The sequence below is a fragment of the Scyliorhinus canicula genome, chromosome 10, assembly GCF_902713615.1.
Source record: "Scyliorhinus canicula chromosome 10, sScyCan1.1, whole genome shotgun sequence".
Lineage (NCBI taxonomy): Eukaryota > Metazoa > Chordata > Chondrichthyes > Carcharhiniformes > Scyliorhinidae > Scyliorhinus > Scyliorhinus canicula.
In genome coordinates this window covers 58,473,796-58,492,609 of record NC_052155.1, presented here as the reverse complement: position 1 = coordinate 58,492,609, position 18,814 = coordinate 58,473,796, and the positions used below count along the sequence as shown (strand labels likewise).

The 18,814-nt window shown below is 46.9% G+C and overlaps 1 protein-coding gene across 3 annotated transcripts in view; it reads right to left on the bottom strand.

Moving 5' to 3' along the window:
• Positions 1-18,814, bottom strand: part of rad54b (RAD54 homolog B) — a 213,489-nt gene that overhangs the window by 150,906 nt on the left and 43,769 nt on the right. The window contains exon 2 of one of the 3 annotated variants that reach the window (XM_038809016.1): positions 8,333-8,389. The exons of the other annotated variants lie outside the window; for them this stretch is intronic. Coding sequence (XP_038664944.1) covers positions 8,333-8,357 — 25 coding nt within the window. The 5' untranslated portion in view covers positions 8,358-8,389. The remainder of the gene's footprint in view (positions 1-8,332; positions 8,390-18,814) is intronic. 3 annotated transcript variants of the gene reach the window in all.

The window sequence follows — 18,814 nt, the reverse complement described above, 5'->3', positions numbered from 1 at the left end:
TATATCCTAGGATTCTTTGGGAGGCAAGGGATGAGATTGTAGAGCCTTTGGCTTTGATCTTTGGGTCCTCGCTGTCCACGGGGATAGTGCCAGAGGACTGGAGAGTGGTGAATGTTGTTCCTCTGTTCAAGAAAGGGAATAGGAATGACCCTGGTAATTATAGGCTGGTTAGTCTTACTTCGGTGGTCGGTAAGTTAATGGAACAGGTCCTGAAGGATAGAATTTATGACCATTTGGAAAGATGCAGCTTAATCCGGGATAGTCAACACGGATTCGTGAAGCGTGAGTCTTGCCTCACAAATTTGATTGAATTCTTTGAGGAGGTAACTAAGTGTGTAGATGAAGGTAGAGCAGTTGATGTCGTATACATGGATTTTAGTAAGGCATTTGATAAGGTTCCCCATGGTCGGCTCATGAAGAAAGTAAGGAGGTGTGGGATAGAGGGAAATTTGGCCAATTGGATAAGTAACTGGCTATCACATAGAAGACAGAGGGTGGTGGTGAATGGAAAATTTTCAGACTGGAGACCAGTTACCAGTGGTGTACCACAGGGATCAGTGCTGGGTCTTCTGCTATTTGTGATTTTTATCAATGACTTGGAGGAGGGGGCTGAAGGGTGGGTCAGTAAATTTGCTGATGACACCAAGATTGGTGGAGTCGTGGATGAGGTGGAGGGCTGTTGTCGGCTGCAAAGAGACATTGATAGGATGCAGAGCTGGGCCGAAAAATGGCAGATGGAGTTTAACCCTGATAAGTGCGAGGTGTTTCATTTTGGTAGGAAAAATTTGAATGCGGATTACAGGGTCAATGGCAGGGTTCCGAGGAATGTGGAGGAACAGCGAGATCTTGGGGTTCATGCCCACAGATCTCTGAAGGTTGCCACTCAAGTGGATAGAGCCGTGAAGAAGGCGTATAATGTGCTAGCGCTTATTAACAGGGGGCTTGAGTTTTAAGAGCCGTGGGGTTATGCTGCAACTGTACATTACCCTGGTGAGACCACATTTGGAGTATTGTGTGCAGTTCTGGTCACCTCACTATAGGAAGGATGTGGAAGCATTGGAAAGGGTGCAAAGGAGATTTACCAGGATGCTGCCTGGTTTGCAGGATAGGTCTTATGAGGAAAGGTTGAGGGAGCTAGGGCTTTTCTCTTTGGAGTGGAGGAGGATGAGAGGTGACTTAATAGAGGTTTATAAGATGATGAGGGGGATAGATAGAGTGGACTTAAGAGACTATTTCCTCGGATGGATGTAACTGTTACAAGGGAGCATAACTATTTAAGGTTCGGGGTAAGAGATATAGGAGGGATGTCTGAGGTAGGTTCTTTACTCAGAGAGTGGTTAGGGTGTGGAATGGTCTGCCTGCTGTGATAGTGGAGTCAGACACTTTAGGAACTTTCAAACGGTTATGATAGGCACATGGAACACACCAGAATGACAGGGAGTGAGACAGCTTGATCTTGGTTTCGGACAAAGCTCGGCACAACATTGAGGGCCGAAGGGCCTGTTCTGTGCTGTATTGTTCTATGTTCTATTGGCACGTACCTTTATCAGACAGGGTGAAGGAAGTATTTGTGACACCAAATGATGTGTACCAATTTAAAGTCATGCCATTCGGGATGAAGAATGCACCAGCACCATTCAAAAGAGTAACCAACAAGGTCATTCCTGTACTAAACAATTGTGCAGTGTACACTGATGTTGGTGATGATCAGTCAAACATGGAAGGAGCAATTGGAACATTTATAAAATTATATAAACGCAATTCTTTTTTTTCCAATTAAGGGGCAATTTAGCGTGGCCAATTCACCTACCCTGCCCATCTTTTTGGGTTGTAGGGGCGAATATAGGAGGCATTCGATAATCTGAAGATGGTGTTAACAACCGCACCAGTGTTGATGGCACCTAATTATGCCAGGTCATTTAAGGTGGCAATTGATGTGAGTGATGCAGACATGGGGAGAATGTGCAAACGCCACACGGACAGTGACCCATGGCTGGGATCGAACCCGGGTCCTCGGCACTGTGAGGCAGCAGTGCTAAAAACTGCGCCACCGTGCTGCCCAGCATTTGGAACGTTTAAAAGAAATATTCGATTGGTGGTAAATTTGGCAAAAGTGCATTTGTGAAAGCTCAAGTCACATTCTTAGGCCAGACAATTGGACATGGTCAGATGGCCACATAGAATGTGAAGACGAATTGGAGAACTTCCAATACCATCAACGAGGAAAGAAGTTCTGAGATTTCTGGGCATGAATTATACCAACTGGAAATTTGTGTGAAATTTCAGCAGCATGGTTGCTCCACTGACTGAACATCTGGAAAAGCCCAAGAAATTTCAGCAGATGTCGGAATGTCAGGAGGCATTCGATAATCTGAAGATGGTGTTAACAACCGCACCAGTGTTGATGGCACCTAATTATGCCAGGTCATTTAAGGTGGCAATTGATGTGAGTGATGTGGGCATTGGTGCTATACTGCTGCAGGAAGATGACGAAAGAATGAAAAGACCCATTGGTTATTTTTCTAGGAACCAAATATTTATCAAAAGAAATATTTAACCATCAAGAAGGAGACATTTAGTTTGGTATTGGCATTACAACTTTTTGAAATTTATGGTGGTAACAATTCATTAGAGACAATTGTATGTGCAGACCATATCCATTAATTTTGGTCTCCTTACTTTAGAAAGGATGTACTGGCACTGGAGAGGGTGTGGAGGAGATTCACTCGGTTGATTCTGGAGGAGTTGAGAGGAGAGACTGAGTAGACTGGGACTATACTCTTTGGAATTTAGAAGAATGAGGAAGGATCTGATAGAAACATATAAAATTATGAAGGGACTAGATAAGATAGAAGTAGGAAGGTTGTTTCCACTGGCGGGTGAAACTGGAACTAGGGGGCATAGCCTCAAACTTAGGGGCAGCAGATTTAGGACAGAGTTGATGAGGAACTTCTTTACGCAAAGGGTTGTAAATCTGTGGAATTCCCTGCCCAGTGAAGCAATTGAGGCTACTTCGTTGAATGTTTTTAAGGCAAAGATAGATTTTTGAACAGTGAAAGAATTAAGGGTTATGGTGAGTTGGCGGGTAAGTGGAGCGGAGTCCACAAAATTATACGCCATTATCTTATTGAATGGTGGAGCAGCCTCAAGTGACCAGATTACCTCCTCCTGCTCCTAGTTCTTTGCAAGACCAGGAAACGTTTAGGAGCCAGAGTTAAATTGACCATTGTTAAAGCCTGGGCCAAATCATTGTTATTTGACTAGGGGGATTCCAGGTTTTCAGCCTGGGGAGCTCATTCGATTTCAGCTTGGAAGGATCATGCCATTTCTGGGTGGAGCTAAGGTATTCAGACGTTTTGAGAAAGCTTTTAGTGAGTTCTGATGTGGTAACCCTTTAGACTACAAATAAAGTATTTTTCTCTCACAGTAGGATAGTGAAAAAAGATTAATAATATTTAAAGCCGTGCAAACTTGTCTGAGGACAAGGAGGAAGCTGAAACAAATTAGTTGAAACAGTTATTTTGCAGACATTCAGTCAACGTCTGCAGGGGTTCTAACAGAAGCAAAATCTGTTCGGGAAAGCAAGTATTAACCTCTTCCATTGTGATGTAGGATGCATTGAGAGCTGTATGATTTTTACTTTCTTGTTTAATTGGGAATAGAGGTAGTAATTACGGGTATTTACTGCACTGAGTGGTATTTTTAAGGGGTAACTGTAAGCTGTTTTCGGGTACTATGTATTGTGTTAATAATACATTTTTGTTTTAAAATGCCAAATCCCTATTTCTTCATGCAATCACTCCTGGAGCGAAGTACTCCTTCCGCAGCCTTACAAAATAAACTGAAATATTGGGGGTGCAGTCCAGTATCCTAGCCACTGTTGGGGTCTGGTCTGGGATCGTAATAAAATTGTGGGATATTATTCAACAACACTTCAGTTGGGAAAAAGGTGAACATCTTTAAAGGCATAATGTTAAAACACAAAAGATACTTGCATCCCCAAAATTAGAATGCAACGGCTAAGCCAACGTGTCTTGAACTGAATTAATAAATTAATCAGAAGTGAAATAAGGAAGAAAATTCTTCTACAAATCTTACAAAAGAGAAAGGAGAGATGTTTGGTTCGCAGTGACCATGGACTTAAGATGTCTCCTTTTCTACACACAGGAATGTGTCATAGAAAAGGGGGTTAATTTGAAGGTATTTGTCCCTAGAATTTGGTCAGAATATCTTAGCTACCTTAGAAAAACTGTAAACACCATAATTTATCCAAGAGTAGTTGTTGTGTAACAACTGCTCAAGTGAAGGATGCAATGGATCACATGATGAACGCCTTGACTGGAGTCAAAACAACTCTATGCAGCTCCTTCAGCTACAAATGATGGACAAACCAGCGGTACATTGGTAGTAAACCCCATCTGTAGAATCTAAACTTGAGGGACAGTGCTGACAGTTGCAATGTGTCAATGTGGTCAATTCAATACTAGCCAGGCTGCATCTGCTGACTTCATAACTCAATTTGCAAAACTGTGGCAAGAGAAAGGCAACTCAGGTATCCTGAAACCTGCATGAACCAAGTTGCAATTATGCACTAAGCACAGTGCATGCTGGCCTCACCAGTGAAGTGTAGTACACCCATGTGTTCCAAGGAAATATTTATGACAGGTGTTATTACAATTAACAGAAGTAATGCAGTGTATATTCAACATGGTTACGAAAGACAAGTGGTGGACTCCAGTAATCTAGGATACAGTATCGAGGATTCTCTGCTCAATTCTGGGTCTTGCTATTGTTTACTTTGATATAGGGAATGCGCTGTTTGCCAGATTGGTTGATGAATCAGCACCCAAGTAAGTCAGCTAGACTTAAAATCTAAAAATGTAACAGATGTTGTCCACTTAGAAGTTTATGAACAGCTGTTTGAAACACAAAGTGATAGGAATTCAGGGTAAATTTTGGAGCCAGAAACAAAATTGGCTGAAAGGTAGGATGTCTATGACATCATTTTATTTACCAATCAAAAATATAATTAGCTGCATTTGGAGTTCCAATTAGACACGTGAAGCTAATATTGGATGACACCATATTAGCGGATTCCCCCCATGGTGATATTCATGATGTCTTGAGGATATTCTAGGTTACTCAGTTCAATTCAGGGCAGCACGGTAGCATTGTGGATAGCACAATTGCTTCACAGCTCTAGGGTCCCAGGTTCCATTCCGGCTTGGGTCACTGTCTGTGCGGAGTCTGCACATCCTCCCCGTGTGTGCGTGGGTTTCCTCCGGGTGCTCCGGTTTCCTCCCACAGTCCAAAGATGTGCAGGTTAGGTGGATTGGCCCTGATAAATTGCCCTTAGTGTCCAAGGATTGCCCCTAGTGTTGGGTGGGGTTACTGGGTTATGGGGATAGGGTGGAGGTGTTGACCTTGGGTAAGGTGCTCTTTCCAGGAGACGGTGCAGACTCGATGGGCCGAATGGCCTCCTTCTACACTGTAAATTCTATGAAATACATTCTCTGCACCTTATCAATCCACTGAACTTACCAATTTACACTGCAATTCACAACACTAAAGGCACAATTTAATTTTATTGTGCAGAAGATTTCTGAGACAAACTGCGTTATGTTAACTTGTATTCATATGGTCACACAATAAAACATTCACTAGAGAATCACGCATTAGAAAGGCTAAGCTGGGGTAGCACAGTGGTTAGCACTGCTTCCTACAGCTCTGAGAACCCAGGTTCGATCCTGGCCCCAGATCACTGTCTGTGTGGAGTTTGCACATTCTCCCTGCGCCTGCGTGGGTTTCACCCCCACAACCCAAAAATGTGCAGATTAGGTGGATTGGCCACGCTAAATTGCCCCTTAATTGGAAAAAAAAATAATTGGGTATGCTAAATTAAAAAAAAAGACAAAGCCATACTTGTAGACAAGAGCACATGCTCTGCAGTTACTCGATTTGCTCATCCTTGGATGCACAAAATGAATGAGAATACATTAATGGTTTAAGTTTGCTTGATAGGTTCAGCTGTTGGCCTCAAACACGAGGGGCTGACGATCATTTTTGATATTAAAAAAGGAATTGGATTTCTATAGTTTTGACCACAATCTCAGGACATCCAAAAGTGCAATATAGAAAATGAGGGACGTGAAAGCTAATTTTCACACAGCAAGCACCTACAAACAGCAATATGATAATAGTGAGGTTATCTACTTTTTCAGTGATGTTGATTAGGGAATAAATGTTGGTCAGGACACAGAGAACTCCCCCTTGCTCTTCTTCGAAATAGTGCCAGGGAATTTTACATGTCCAGCTGAGAGCACAGACGGGGTTTTCTTTAAGATTTCATCCAATAAATGGCAACTCCAACAGTACAGCACTCCTTCAATGCTGCACTGGATTGTCAGCCTAAAGCATTATGCTCAACTCTGTAGAGCAGGACCCAAAGTTTCTGAAGAGGCAAGAATGCGACCAACTGAGCTACAACTGACACTACAAGAATAAAGAATTGGAGGCTGCTCTTTACCATCCACAGTTTCTAGTGGGTGAATCGCATTAACACCAATTCACCCATTCTGAGCAGTGGAGACGGCATCACTTAAAGATTAAAGAAAAATAACAACGAATTCTGCTGTGGTTTGTAGTCAGGTTAGAACCTTAGAAACAGTGTTCCTCCTCCTGTTGTCAGTCGGAGCTCCTCTTTACAGTTTAAAGCCACATATCCCAGCCACTTGAGTAGCTGTACTGTTAATCAATAACCAAATAAATAACTTTCATTTCCGCAGAAGGAACACAATCAGAGCTTGACAAGAGTAAACTGAAAATGAAAAATGCTGAAGCAATCTATTACTTTTGAGTTTTTGAAGATATGGCTATTTGCTACTGAGGGACAGGAATTTTGAAGTTTGTATACCGAGCACCGGTGGTTCTGTCGACCTTGCTCCGATAATGGTTTTGAAAATAATTTAGCCAGACTACAATACTGTGTCAATATGAAGACTGGGAAGCTTACTTCAGTGCTTATAATGAGCATTAGTTCATGGTTGATTGAAATCTTATTCCAATTGAGTGACCAGCATAATTCCTATGTTCCTCTCATCCCGTGATTTAATTAGTTCCCCGTCTCCTATTTCAGCAACAAACCGGTTGGAACAGTCTCGGCTGCATCCATTACTATGTGGTTCAGACGTTTGCACTGTAATATTCTAAATTGGATATGCTCACTGCAGTGCTAACAATGACTAATTAGCATAAAAAGCTTGTAAAATAAACATTGCACAAGCCACAATGATTATGTCTGTGGGGCGGGGGGGGGGGGGGGGGGGGGGGGGGGGGGGGGGTTGTAGAGAATATAAACACAAGACAGAATAACGCACACAGGAAGCCATGCACCAGAAGACAAAACTGAATTAGAGACAAACAAAGCTGCTCAACCAAAGCAATAGGCATTAGAGCAGGGGTGGGCAAACTTTTCCGTGCAAGGGCCACATTCAGAAATTCACAATTTTAAAGGGCCGCATAGTATATTAAGTAAAATAATTACTTCACCCGGTTATGATTCTGGGCGCCTCATATAGAACATAGAACAGTACAGCACAGAACAGGCCCTTCGGCCCTCGACGTTGTGCCGAGAAATGATCACCCTACTCAAGTCAACGTATCCACCCTATACCAGTAAGTAACCCAACAGCCCCCCCCCCCCCCCCCATTAACCTTAAAAAAAATAATTAAAAATTTTCTTTTAAAAAAAGATTTTTTTTTTTAAATGACTTGGTGGGCCACATAAAGACCTTTGGCGGGCCGTAGTTTGCCCACCCCTGCATTAGAGGTTGGGAGTGAGGGTTTGGAAAGAGGAGAAAAAGGCAGGAGAGTCAGAGAGCCAGTTAGGACAGGAGAAGCAACATTTCAGATAAAGAGATGTTCACAAATAAATTATCTTCCTAAAACAAAAAACATCCAGCTAAAGAATGACATATGGTATAATTCTGAACAAAGATCGCATCATTTCATTTTGTTAAAACTTTTGCCTTCGATAGCCCATTGAGTTCCTTAATGAGTTAATGACAAAAACCCAAAAGTCAATACGGATTGCTGACCTATGATGCATTAACTGATCTCAGAAAGATACTATCAATCTACAACACTGATTATAGACTTAACCTGACCCTCACTGCCAACCACAATGCCTTTTGATCTCAAATAGTTGCTGATCTTCCAGGTTCTTTCTCATCCATAGTCAACAGTTTACAATGATTCATGCCTGGGTTGGCAGGAGAGTAGGACTAGAAGAATAGTGATGGATTGCAGCAGGAATGATATATAATTAACATACCTGATAGAGAAGAGAAAGGTAGCATGACAGAAAGGAGAAGTTACAGGAATCAAGAACCTAAGAGGCACCATGAGAAAAAAAGATAAATCCAATATGAGCTTGGGTCTGAATAAGAAACAAAACACACACAATCATCACATTCTGCAATAACATATTCCATATGGGAAGCTTTCCCAGTTGATAGCCACAGATACAAAATTATTGATTTGACAGAAGTTATGAATAACGAAATATTTAATAGGCATCTGTTTACCCATTTGTTGAGGTTAGGTAGGTTGAGTAACAGAGTTGGCTTTTAACTGAAGGACTGAGGGTGTGGATTTTGAAATGAGAGGCAATCTAGGTCAGCAATTGACTTAGCCTCTCCTTTATCAGCTTCAGAGGGATATATTTGCTCAAGGAGGGAAGCTTGTATTGTTTTAAGCAAAGTGACCAAATTTGCTCTTAGATCTTGGGCTGCACGAGTGCCTGTGCATCTGTGACTTACAGGTCTATAGGATGGATGCCTTGCTCCATCTCCAATGTTAAACACTAGTCAGAAATGGAAGTCTCCTCAGGTTATTCAGTCTTTGTTTGGTGCTGCATCAGTGGCTGCTATCCTGGGGATAATCGGAAATCTGATCCCAATGCCAAGCACTTCATGGGAGTTGTATTCTGAGCTTTGTCCCCACAGGAGAATGAATGATCCTTGAAAAAGAGGCAGCCTTGTGTTCTTTGTCTTTTTTTGTCTGTCTTTTGCAAGCATTCAGTAGAGGTTGAATAAGGTCACAGAGTTTCTGATTTTCTTTGTCCTTTCAAGAAAGTCTCAACAAATTTTGCAGGGCACAGAGTTGTAGTTTAACACAAGATATTACAGGCACCTTTCAGAAATAAGAGCTGAAAGAAACATTCTGCACTTTTGCGAAGGATCCAAAATGTAGAAAATACATTAAAGAGCGGAAAATTCCTCCAAATTAATTACTATATTATTTTCACTTAACAGTCTTATTCCAAAATGTTTCATTGCAACGGATGACGTAGAAGAAAAACAACTAATATAAATGCATTAAGAGGAGAACTCAGAGACACAGTATACCATCATCTAAATAGCCTCTTAAATGAAACATCTCTTCAGTATCCCTCATTGCATTCGTGCCATAACAATATTCTATGAAGGAAACTTCCGGTGGCGGCGATGACGTAGGAAGCCACACATTTGGGAGCTCCCGTTTTAAACGGACTTTTCGGTTCTTTTTAGAGCCCAAAACGGAAATTTTTCGACGTCTCCCGGTGGGAGAAGGTGTGCTGATCGACTTTCCCCGCAGTCCATGACTCGAACTCGGAGTAGAAAGGGGGAAAAAAACGGCAGCAGCTCCCCAGAAAAAAACGGGGGAAGGAATCCAAGATGGCGGCCGGCGGAGCTCCAGAGGAGTGGAAGCAGTGGGCCTTGGAGCAACAAGCTGCTCTCCTGCGCTGCTTTACAGACTTCAAGGCTGAGGTACTGAGCTCTCTGCAGGAAACGAACAGAAGGCTGTCGGAGATTCAGACGACCCAGGGTGCTGCCATCAAGGAGTTGCAGACGCAGGCCACTGAATGAGAGGAGGAGGCCGTGGTCCTCGTGAGTAAGGTGGAGGGGTATGAGGCACTCCACAAGAAGTGGCAGGAACACTTCGAGGAGCTTGATCACCGCATGAGGCGGAAAAACCTGCGGATCTTGGGCCTTGCGGAGGGGCTGGAGGGGTCGGACCTGACAATCTACGTGGCTATAATGCTGAACTCGCTAGTGGGGGCCGGGTCTTTCCATCTGCCCTTGGAGCTGGAGGGAGCACACAGGGTACTCGCCAGGAGGCCTAAGGAGAATGAACCCCCGCGTGCGGTGCTGGTGAGGTTCCACCGGTTCAGTGATCGGGAGTGTGTGCTGCGCTGGGCCAAGAAGGTGAAGAGCAGCAAGTGGGAGAATGGGGTAGTACGGATCTACCAGGATTGGAGTGCGGAGGTGGCTAAGCGGCGGTCCGGATTTAATCGGACGAAAGAGGTGCTTTACAAGAAGAAGATAAAGTTCGGAATGTTGCAGCCCGCGCGCCTGTGGGTAACTTATTCAGACCGGCATTACTATTTCGATTCCCCGGAGGAGGCGTGGGCCTTCGTGCGGACGGAGAAACTGGACTTGAACTAGGGGTTGGGGGTTGCGGGGTCGGTCGTAATGCTCTATTGCTGGTTTCTGCTGTTGCTGTGTTCTTCCTTTTTTTTTGTACTTTTGCAATTTTGATATGGTTATTTATGGGGGTGTTGTTCTGTTATGTTTTTTTTGCTGTGGGGCATTGTTTGAGTTTTGTATCTTGCGGGGAGGGTCGGGGGGGTTTGTTGTATTCTATGTCGGGTTGGGGGTATGGAGTGGGGCTGGTATTTGGGAGCTGCGTCAGAAGGGTGTGGTGGGGCAGTGCGGAAGCGCGGGCTTTCCTCTGGTTTCCCGTGCTGCGGGGCTGGAGGGTGGAGACGATGACGGGGGGAGGCGGGGCCTTAACTGGTTCTTCCCCGCGCTGGAGCGGTGCCTGGAGGAGGGATAGATTGGGGGATGATCCCATTTTGGGAGGGGTCGGGTTACTGGCGGGAGTTTCCGGGGTCAGCAGAAGTTAGCTGACCCACGGAAGTACAATGGAGGACGGTTCGCGGCTGGGAGGGTTCCTAGCCTGGGGGGGGAAGGGAGGGGGGGAAAAGGGAATACCGGGTTGCTGCTGGTAGGGTCAGGAAGGAGCTGGTGGGGGCTGGGGGGACAGAGGTGAGGTGTTGTCGCTGTGGGGACTGGGTCGGGCAGGGGGTGCTGGCCTGGGGCGGGCAGTCGACGGGGTATGGCTAGTCGACGGGGGAGGGGGGGCGGGACGCCCTCTGATCCGGTTGGTCACCTGGAATGCGAGAGGGTTGAATGGGCCGGTGAAGCGGTCGAGGGTACTGGCTCATCTGAAGGGGCTAAAGGCAGATGTGGCAATGCTTCAGGAGACCCACCTGAAGGTGGCGGACCAGGTCCGCTGAGGAAGGGGTGGGTGGGGCAGGTTTTCCACTCTGGGTTGGATGTGAAGAACCGGGGAGTGGCAATTCTGGTGGGGAAAAATGTGTTGTTTGAGGCATCGGAGGTGGAGGCGGATAAGGGGGGTAGGTATGTTATGGTTAGGGGCAGGCTACAAGGAGAGAAGGTGGTACTTGCTAGTGTGTATGCCCCAAATTGGGACGATGCGGGCTTTATGAGGCATATGTTGGGACGGGTCCCGGATCTGGAGGCGGGAGGTCTGATCATGGGGGGGGGGGGGGGACTTCAATACGGTGTTGGATCCTTCACTGGATCGGTCCAGCTCTAGGACTGGTAGGAGGCCGGCGGCGGCCAAGGTACTGAGAGGGTTTATGGACCAGATGGGTGGGGTGGATCCATGGAGGTTTGTGAGGCCGAGGGCACACGAGTACTCTTTCTTCTCCCACGTACATAGGGTCTACTCTCGGATAGACTTCTTCGTGGTGAGTAGGGGACTGATTCCGAGAGTGGAGGAGGCCGAGTATTCGGCCATTGCAATCTCCGACCACGCTCCGCATTGGATAGAGTTGGAGATGGGGGAGGTGCGGGACCAGCGCCTGTTGTGGCGGTTGGATGTGGGGTTGTTGGCGGAGGAGGAGGAGGTGTGTAGAAGGGTCCGGGCAAGTATTATGGGGTACCTCGAGGTGAATGATACAGGGGAGGTTCAGGTGGGGATGGTCTGGGAAGCCCTGAAGGCAGTGATTCGTGGGGAGCTGATATCCATCCGGGCACACAGGGAGAGGAGCGAGAGGAGTGAGAGGGATAGACTGGTGGGAAAGATGCTGGAGGTAGACAGGAGGTATGCAGAGGCACCAGAGGAGGGACTGTTGGGGGAGAGGCGCAGCCTGCAGGCTAAATTTGATTTGCTGACCACTAGAAAGGCGGAGGCACAGTGGAGGAAGGCACAAGGGGCAGTGTACGAACATGGTGAAAAGGCGAGTAGGATGCTGGCTCATCAGCTCCGCAAGCAGGATGCGGCTAAGGAAATTGCTGGAGTGAGAGACAAGAGTGGGAATGTGGTGCGGAAGGTGGTAGAGGTGAATGAGGTCTTCAAGGACTTTTACGGGGAACTGTACCGGTCGGAGCCAACGGGGGAGAGGAGGGGAATGGAGAGGTTCCTCGACGGGCTTTCTTTCCCGAAGGTGCAGGAGGAGAAGGTGGAGGGGTTGGGTGCGCCAATTGAGCTGGAGGAGCTAGTTAAGGGGATCAGGCAGATGCAGTTAGGGAAGGCACCGGGGCCGGATGGGTTCCCAGTGGAATTTAAAAAAAAGTTTGTGGACCTAGTGGGCCCCTTGCTGGTGCGGACACTCAATGAAGCGTGGGAAGGGGGGACTTTGCCCCCAACGATGTCGCGGGCGCTGATCTCGTTAATTTTAAAGAAGGACAAGGACCCCCAGCAGTGTGGTTCATACAGGCCCATATCTCTCCTCAACGTGGATGCTAAGATGCTGGCAAAAATCCTGGCCACCAGGATAGAGGACTGTGTGCCAGGGGTTGTGCACGAGGACCAGACAGGTTTTGTGAAGGGAAGGCAGCTGAACACGAATGTGTGGAGATTGTTGAATGTCATCATGATGCCGGCGATTGAGGAGGAGGCAGAGATAGTGGTAGCGCTGGATGCGGAGAAGGCCTTCGATAGAGTGGAGTGGGGGTACCTATGGGAGGTGTTGGGGAGGTTTGGATTTGGTGAAGGGTTCATTAGATGGGTACGGCTGCTATATGGGGCCCCGATGGCGTGCGTGGCCATGAATGGGAGGAGGTCGGAGTACTTCCGGCTTTACCGAGGGACCAGGCAGGGTTGCACTGGCAATCGAGCCGCTGGCGATGGCGTTGAGGGATTCAGAGAGGTGGAGAGGCTTGGTGCGAGGTGGGGAGGAACATAGGGTGTCGTTGTATGCCGATGACCTGTTACTGTATGTGGCGGACCCGGTGGGAGGGATGCCGGGGGTGATGGAGTTGCTAGCTGAGTTTGGGACCTTTTCAGGTTATAAATTAAATTTAGGTAAGAGTGAGGTGTTTGTGGTGCACCCTGGAGACCAGGAGGAAGGAATTGGTAGGCTCCCGCTTAGGCGGGCGGGGGAGAGCTTTAGGTACCTGGGGGTGCAGGTGGCCAGGGACTGGGGGACTCTTCACAAACATAATTTCACCAGACTTGTAGATCAGATGGAGGAGGAGTTCAAGAGGTGGGACATGCTGCCATTATCGTTGGCGGGGAGGGTACAGTCCGTCAAAATGACGGTGCTTCCGAGGTTCTTGTTCCTCTTTCAGTGCCTGCCCATCTTTATCCCCAGGGCCTTCTTTAGGAGAGTGACTAGCAGTATTTTGAGCTTTGTGTGGGTACATGGGACTCCGAGAGTGAAGAGGGTGTTCCTGGAGCGAGGGAGGGATAGAGGCGGGCTGGCGCTGCCCAACCTCCTGGGGTACTATTGGGCGGCCAATGTGTCAATGGTGCGTAACTGGGTGATGGAGGGGGGAGGGGCGGCGTGGAAAAGAATGGAGATGGCGTCATGTAGAGGTACGAGCCTGGGTGCCATGGTAACGGCGCCGTTGCCGCTCTCCCCTAAGAGGTTTACCACGAGCCCGGTGGTGGCGGCGACCCTAAGAATCTGGGGACAGTGGAGACGGCATCGGGGGGAAACAGGGGGCTCGATGGAGGCTCCACTGGGTGGCAACCATCGGTTCATCCCGGGAACAAGGATGGGGGATTTAGGGGGTGGCAAAGGGCGGGCATCAGTAAATTGAGGGACCTGTTTATTGGCGGGAGGTTTGCGGGCCTGGGGGAACGGGAAGATAAATTTGGCCTTCCCCAAGGGAACATGTTCAGATACTTGCAGGTAAAGGCGTTTGCTAGGCGACAGGTAGAGGGATTCCCTCTGCTGCCCTCGCGGGGACGATGGACAGAGTGCTTTCGGGGGTGTGGGTCGGAGAGGGGAAGGTGTTTGACATCTATAAGGTAATGCAGGAGGTGGAGGAGTCGTCAGTGGAGGAGCTGAAGGCTAAATGGGAGGAGGAACTCGGGGAGCAGATAGAGGACGGGACTTGGGCGGATGCCTTGGAGAGAGTCAACTCTTCCTCCTCATGTGCGAGGCTTAGTCTCATCCAATTTAAGGTGCTGCACCGGGCCCACATGTCCGGGACTAGGATGAGTAGGTTCTTTGGGGGTGAGGACAGATTGCACAATAGCAATCTGAAACATCCCTCTTTCAGTTCATAGATCATAGAATTTACAGTGATCCCTCATCAGGGGTGAGATCTGATGATCTGAGAACATCAGATGTTCGGGGAGTCCAGCGAACCACGCCCATATGTTCTGGGCATGCCCAGCACTGGTAGAATTCTGGAAGGGGGTGGCGGGGACGGTGTCGAGGGTGGTTGGATCCAGGGTCAAACCAGGGTGGGGACTCGCGATTTGTGGAGTTGCGGTAGAGCCGGGAGTGCAGGAGGCGAAAGAGGCCGGTGTCCTGGCCTTTGCGTCCCTAGTAGCCCGACGAAGGATTTTGCTACAGTGGAAGGATGCGAGGCACCCAAGTGTGGAGACCTGGATCAGTGACATGGCGGGATTTATAAAATTGGAAAGGGTCAAATTTGCCCTGAGAGGATCAATACAAGGGTTCTATAAACGATGGCAGCCTTTTCTCGACTTCCTGGCTCAACTTTATATTGTGTTAATCTGCGTTGTTGTTAAAATGCTGTGTTGTTCACGAAGGGGGGGGCGAATGTTTATGATTGTTAATATTATTGTTATTTTTGGTATTTCACTATGGTGCGTTATTGTTGTATAAATTCAAATTTTGTCAATAAAAATTATTTCAAAAAAACAATATTCTATGAAGTATTGTAAAAGGTTGTGATTATTTAGGTGCTTTGAATGTGAAAAACTACAAAACCCTTTTTTTTTAAAATTCTGACATGAAATGTGGGCATCACTGGGAGGGACAGTATTTCTTGCCCACCCCTAACTGCCCACAAGAAGGTGGCAGTGAACCATCTTCTTAAACCCGTTAAGAGTCGTGTGGGGAAGATACCCTCATAATATTTTTAGGGAGGGAGTTTCAGGACTTTGATCCAACAACAATGAAGCAATAATACATTTCCAAATTGGCATGTTGTGCAGCTTGATAGGGGAACTTGTAAGTGGAACTTGTAAGTGGTGGTGTTCCCAAGTACCTGTTGCCATTGTGCTTCTGGGTGATTGAGGTGTTGGGAGGTGTTATCAAAGAAGCCACAACAAGATGAAGTGACTCTTATAAATGGCATTTGTGCCTGGTACCAGGTTTCTGGTCAATCAGGATGCTGATTGTGGGGGTGTCAGGTTTCATAGAATTTACAGTGCAAAATGAGGCCATGAGGCCCAACGAGTCTACACCAGTCCCTGAAAGATCACCCAAGCCCATACCTCCACTCTATCCCCATAACCCAGCCTAACGTTTGGACACCTCTATCACTAAGGGGCAATTTAGCGTGACCAATTCACCCAACACGCACATCTTCGGACTGTGGGAGGAAACCGGAGTACGCAGAGAAAATCCACGCAGACAGGGGAAGAACGTGCAGACTCTGCACGGAGAGTGACCCAAGCCGGGAATCGAAGCCGGGTCCCTGGCGCTGTGAAGCAACAGTGCTAACCACTGTGCTGTCGTGCCACCCCTAATGTCATTGTGCTGAAATTTACACAAGTGGGGTTTTACAATCCCATCAAAGTCCATGGAGCTTTGAAAGGTTCGTTGCATTTTATGTTCTCGCCCCTGCAATGATGGGACCATAAAATTCTGTCCATTGTATATCAAGGGGAGATAATTAAACTCTCTATTGTTGGAGATAATCTTGTGCAGCACAAATGTCATTTGCCACTTTTCAGACCAAGTTGAATGTTGTCCAGGTCTTGCTGCACGTCAATATGGATTGCTTCGTTATCGGAGGAGTTGCAAATGGATCTGAACACTGCCACTCAACCAAATTTCCTAATCATGTCAATAATTTGCCCTCAACTCTGTGGGCTTCCACCTTAGATTTTTTAAATGTTTTTGTTGGTTTTTACATTTAACTTGTAACAAAATTGCTGAATAAAGATTTAAATAAAAAAGAAGAGAACAAAAGATTCAAAGAAAACACACAGTAAGGGCAGCACGGTGGCACAGAGGGTTAGCCCTGTTGCCTCACGGCGCCGAGGTCCCAGGTTCGATCCCAGCTCTGGGTCACTGTCCATGTGGAGTTTGCACATTCTCCCCGTGTTTGCGTGTGTTTCGCCTCCACAACCCAAAGACGTGCAGGGTAGGTGGATTGGCCACGCTGCATTGCCCCTTAATTGGAAAAAATGAATTGGGTACTCAAACCAGAACATGTGGGCGTGATTGGTCGGGCCTTGGCACCGTTCACATTTGTACTCCACCTCCGGAAAGAACCCGCTCATGCGTGTTCTGGTCAAGTGCGCCCTGTATTTAGTTGCATTAGGCTCAGCCCTGCGCACGAGGTGGTGAAGTTTGCCCTATGCAGTGCTTCGATGCAGAGTCCTCCCCCTTTCTCAGTGCTTAGTTCTTCCTCCCTCTTTTCCTCGGTGACCATATATCCTCTCGTAGTCGTCCGTACATGTACACACGTGCGAGCACACACGCACACCTTGAACGGCAAGTTTCCGAGTTCTGATTCCACACACCCTCACCCCGCGGGTTCATGGGGAATTTTTTGCTGTTGCTCAGGTTGAGTTTGTAACCCGAGAAGGCTCCGAACTCCCTTAGGAGATCCATTATTCCTCCCAGGATGTCTAGCAAGACATAGAAGAGAAGGTCATCCGCATAGAGTGAGTCTCTATGCTCTGGTCACCCCTCTGGATGCCTCTCCACCCCTTTGCTGATCTGGGAGCAATGTTTAGGTGGATTGGCCATGCTAAATTGCCCTTAGTGTCCAAAAAGGTTAGGAGGGGTTATTGGGTTAAGGGGATAGGGTTGAAGTGAGGGCTTAAGTGGGTCAGTGCAGACTCGGTGTGCCGAATTGCCTCCTTCTGCACTGTTATGATCCATGCCAGTGGCTCAATTGCCCATGGCAGCAGCGGTATATTTAGTTCTCTGTCCTGATCTCCTGAAGCCATGTCTCCATAATAACTACTACATCATAATCTTTCATTTGTATTTGCTCCTGCAGCTCATCTAGTTTATTTCTTACACTCTGTGCATTAGTATATTGAACTCAACTGGGCTAAAGCCCCTGACCTGTCCCTCAGGACTGATGCTTTATTTGCTCGTTTATTACTTTTCTCTTTTGGTTTAACCAGTATACTTGCAGTTTTGCCATTAAAAGTTGGGTCGCAGATTATTATTTTACTCTCTACCCTGCCACTTGTTTTGGAACTGTATTGACTCCCCCCCCCCCCCCCCCCCCCCCCCCCCCCCCCACACACAATTTGCTAAAGTCCTCGTGACCACCCTAGTTATTCTTTCCGCTAGGACCCTGATCCCAGATTGGTTCAGGTGGAGACCGTCCCAAATGGTACAGATCCCTCCTGTCCCAATGCTGATGCCAGTACCCCATGAAATGGCTGATCATTGCATCAATGCCTCTCTCTCTCCCCCACACACACACACACACGCACTCCCACAGCCCTTTATTTAGAAACGGTCAATCGCTGCTTTAAACATGATGTGGAGATGCCGGCGTTGGACTGGGGTGGGCACAGTCAAGTCTTCCAACACCAGGTTAAAGTCCAACAAGTTTGTTTTGAATCACTGGCTTTCGGAGCGCAGCTCCTTCCTCAAAACTGTTGGACTTTAACCTGGTATTATAAGTCTTGTTAGTCTGCTTTAAACAAACTCAATGACTGAGCTTCTGTACTGAATCCCACAGATTCACAACCCTCTGAGTAAAAGAAAGTTTCCCTCAACTCGGCCCTTATTTTGAAATTGTGTTCCCTCGTTCTGGACTCCCCAACGAGAAAACATCTTATCTGCATCTTTCCTGTATCTTCAGAGTACTCTGAGGTTTCAATGAGATCACCACTCATTCTTTGAAACTCTAGCGAATACAGTTTCAAAAAAATCTGCAGGACAGGTCCTCCATGTTGGGCATAAGTCTAGTGAACTTTCATTACACTCCCTCTTTAGTAATAATATCCTTCCTGAGGCAAGAGGGAAAAAACTCGACACTCCCAAGTCTAACCAAGCTTCAATACAATTGAAGCAGGTCTTTGCTCGTCCTGCACTCAAATCCTCTTGCGATAAAGGCTAACACACCATTAGCCTTCTTAATTGCTCACTGCACCTGCATGTTTGTTTTTAATGACTGATTGATGAACACACCCAGATCCCTTCGCAAATCTACACTTCCTAATCTCTCACCATTTAAGAAATACTCTGCACATCTGTTCTTCCCACAAAGGTGGACAACCTCACATTTTTTCTGCATTCCATCTGCATGTTCTTGCCCACTCACCAAGTCTGTCCAAATCT